Raw genomic sequence first — 2,635 nt, forward strand, 5'->3', positions numbered from 1 at the left:
GAGGGATAACCCCCCCCAGTGTCTGTGGGGCCAGCACCAACAGGCACGCAAACGCCCTGGCTGTCGGGGGTCTCCTCCTCCTTCAGGGGGAGCGTCTGGGGGCCAGGCCATGGTTACCCGCCCAGGGCAGGTACAGCGATGCCAGGGGAGCCATGGGAAAACACAGATCTCACACACTCCCACTGTGGCCAGGCCCCAGGGCGGCCTCTCTCGGGCACCACAGAGGGAGACGAGGGGAGGAGGGCTGGGGGAGGCGGTGCTTTTGCGTGGGGTTCCACTTTTAAACCCGGAATGCAACAGTGTCAGAAGCGCCGTGTCCATCGGTAAGAGGCTCGTTAAATAAATGACCGTGCGTTCGTTCAGTGTAATGTGATGCAACAATTACAGAGTCAGGCGGCTCTTCATTTAATAATGGGAAACGATCTACGAAAATGCCAACACTGAACGCATTTCAGTGTCTCCAGGACGTTTTTATATAAGAGGTGCGGGGTGGACTGCTGCCATTAACGGTGAAGGAAAGAACAAGGAAGTGAGCTGAGTGGGGTGGGGTCGTGCACAGGGAAGGGAAACAATTTATAAAAAGACACACAGGAAAGCCCTGGCCAGGGAGCTCCGTTGGTTGGAGTGTCGGCTCACACACCGAAAGCTTACAGGCTCGATTCCCGGTCAGGGCACACATCCAGGCCGTGAGTTTGATCCCCGGTTGGGGTGTGTACGGGAGACAACCAATTGACGTTTCTCTCTCCCTCCCTTCCTCTTTCTCTAAAATAATAATAAATAAATAAAAAACCCACACACATGTCCTCGGGTAAGGATTTAAAAAATAAGATACACAGACACGCCAGGACCCGGACATTACTGCTTCGCTGCAGGAAAGAGGGAACTAAGGCCCAGCGAGGTGGGGTCCCCTGCCCAACATCACGGGTTCGTCGGGGGTGCTCTGTGCCCAGCTGGAGCCGCCCCGTCCTCCCGACAGCCGGATGTGGTGTTTTCTCCTTGATCGCGATCCATTTGGCACTTCCCTGATGTCTGTTCTGTGCTGTTCTATAATTATCTTCCCCCCTCCCCGCGAGATTATAAATTCCTTGAGAGCAGGGACCACGTCTTCTCAAAGGCAACGGTGTTTATACAACACCTGACGGTGTGCAAGGCACAGGCGACGGCAGAGCCAGGGCTGCCTCTGAGGAGCCTGGTCACACCGCGTCTCCCTCCGGAGTGGCCAGCGCCAAATGCCGCAGTGGTCTAGGTCTCGGGGCCGCTGGGGAAGGCAGCTCTGGTGGCTCCTCGAACCCAGACCAGACAAAACCAGAAGTGACAAGCACCCACGTTCTCAGCCCAGCGCCCCTCCCCCCAGGAGACTCAAGGCTGGTAACCAAAGACAGCGGCTTTCAACCAGCCTTTCTGGCCCCTCTAAACCTGTCAATCACGATCCTGTCACCTCCAGGAGCAAATGAAACCAGGCGGCTCCGTGTGAGCCACCTTCCTGGAGGTGGGGCCAATCACAAGAACGGGAAAGGCACTCCAGGCAGGAGGAACAGCCCCTGCAAAGGCCTGGAGGTGGGACCATTCGGGATTTTGACTGGGAACTAGAGTAGCTGACCTGAGGTCTTTGGGAGACCCTGGTCTCGGATCTGCTAAGCTGAAAAACTGCCCGGAGGGGTTGTCATCGTCCCTCCCTCCCTAAAATCAAGCACAGCCGCTGGGGCTCCCCCTGGTGAGCAGAGTCACCACCCCTCCTGGAGCAAAACTCCGGGGTGAGGACAAAAGGGTCTCCACGAGTGGAGAGAGCATGGACCCCGGAGTCAAGACGGACGTGACCCTTGCTGTGTGACTCTGGAGAAATGGCTTCCCCTCTCTGAGCCCCTGTCCTCACTTGTACAGAGAAGACAGAGATCAACTCCACAGACTCAGCATGAGAAATAAACGAGGTAATACCCGGCCTGCAGTCGGGTGCTTGGGAGCGGTGCTACAATGATGGGGAGCATCTGCCTGTCTGTGGGTACCCCTACGGCAGCCCCCTAATCATGTTGGCCAGGGTCCCTGGGGGAGGGATACCTTTGCACTGAGATGTGTCACCACTGGCAAACAGTGGGGCTCTCTGCCCAAGAGATGACATGCGGGGGATATTCCAGAGGACGGGCCCCTCATACTCACATCGTCAACCTTTGGCTCCGTCACAGGGACCCACTTGTAGATTCGCAGGGATGTGTCACCCACGGTCACCCACTTCTTCTCCCTGCGGAGGAGGAGGAAGAGCCTGTTACCAGGAGCTCTGGGGCAGGGCCCTGCTCCCCGCTTGTGGAGGCCCTGACCGCACTCCCTCGGGGCAGCCGTGATGTGGTGGCCGCTCGGGGTTAAGGGGACAAGCGCTAGGTCATACAGATGTGGCTTGTATCCCATCTCTGCTGCTCACTGGGTCCCTGGGCAGGTCTCTCCCGATCTGAGCCTCAACGTCTCCGTCTGCTAGACCCCGTCTGGTTGTCAGTCTCTCCAGGCTGCGTGAGGGCTACCTCAGACTGTGTGTGTTCAAGGCTTCGGGTGCCTGGAAGGAAGTGCTTGGCAAGACTGGGAGGCGGGAGAGCGGCTGCCATGAGGATGACTCCCCTGGACGAGGGGAACTGGGCCCCAGGTCCCT

The 2,635-nt window shown here is 57.9% G+C and overlaps 1 protein-coding gene across 1 annotated transcript in view; it reads right to left on the minus strand.

Moving 5' to 3' along the window:
• The window catches only part of BCL7A (B-cell CLL/lymphoma 7A), a 15,683-nt gene extending 13,268 nt beyond the window's left edge, over nt 1-2,415 (minus strand). Inside the window, exon 1 of the mRNA XM_006768984.2 lies at nt 2,155-2,415. Within this exon, the coding sequence (XP_006769047.1) occupies nt 2,155-2,400 (246 nt within the window). The 5' untranslated portion in view covers nt 2,401-2,415. The remainder of the gene's footprint in view (nt 1-2,154) is intronic.
• Between the last annotated feature and the right edge of the window lie 220 nt (nt 2,416-2,635).

The sequence above is a fragment of the Myotis davidii genome, unplaced genomic scaffold, assembly GCF_000327345.1.
Source record: "Myotis davidii unplaced genomic scaffold, ASM32734v1 scaffold223, whole genome shotgun sequence".
Classification (NCBI taxonomy): domain Eukaryota; kingdom Metazoa; phylum Chordata; class Mammalia; order Chiroptera; family Vespertilionidae; genus Myotis; species Myotis davidii.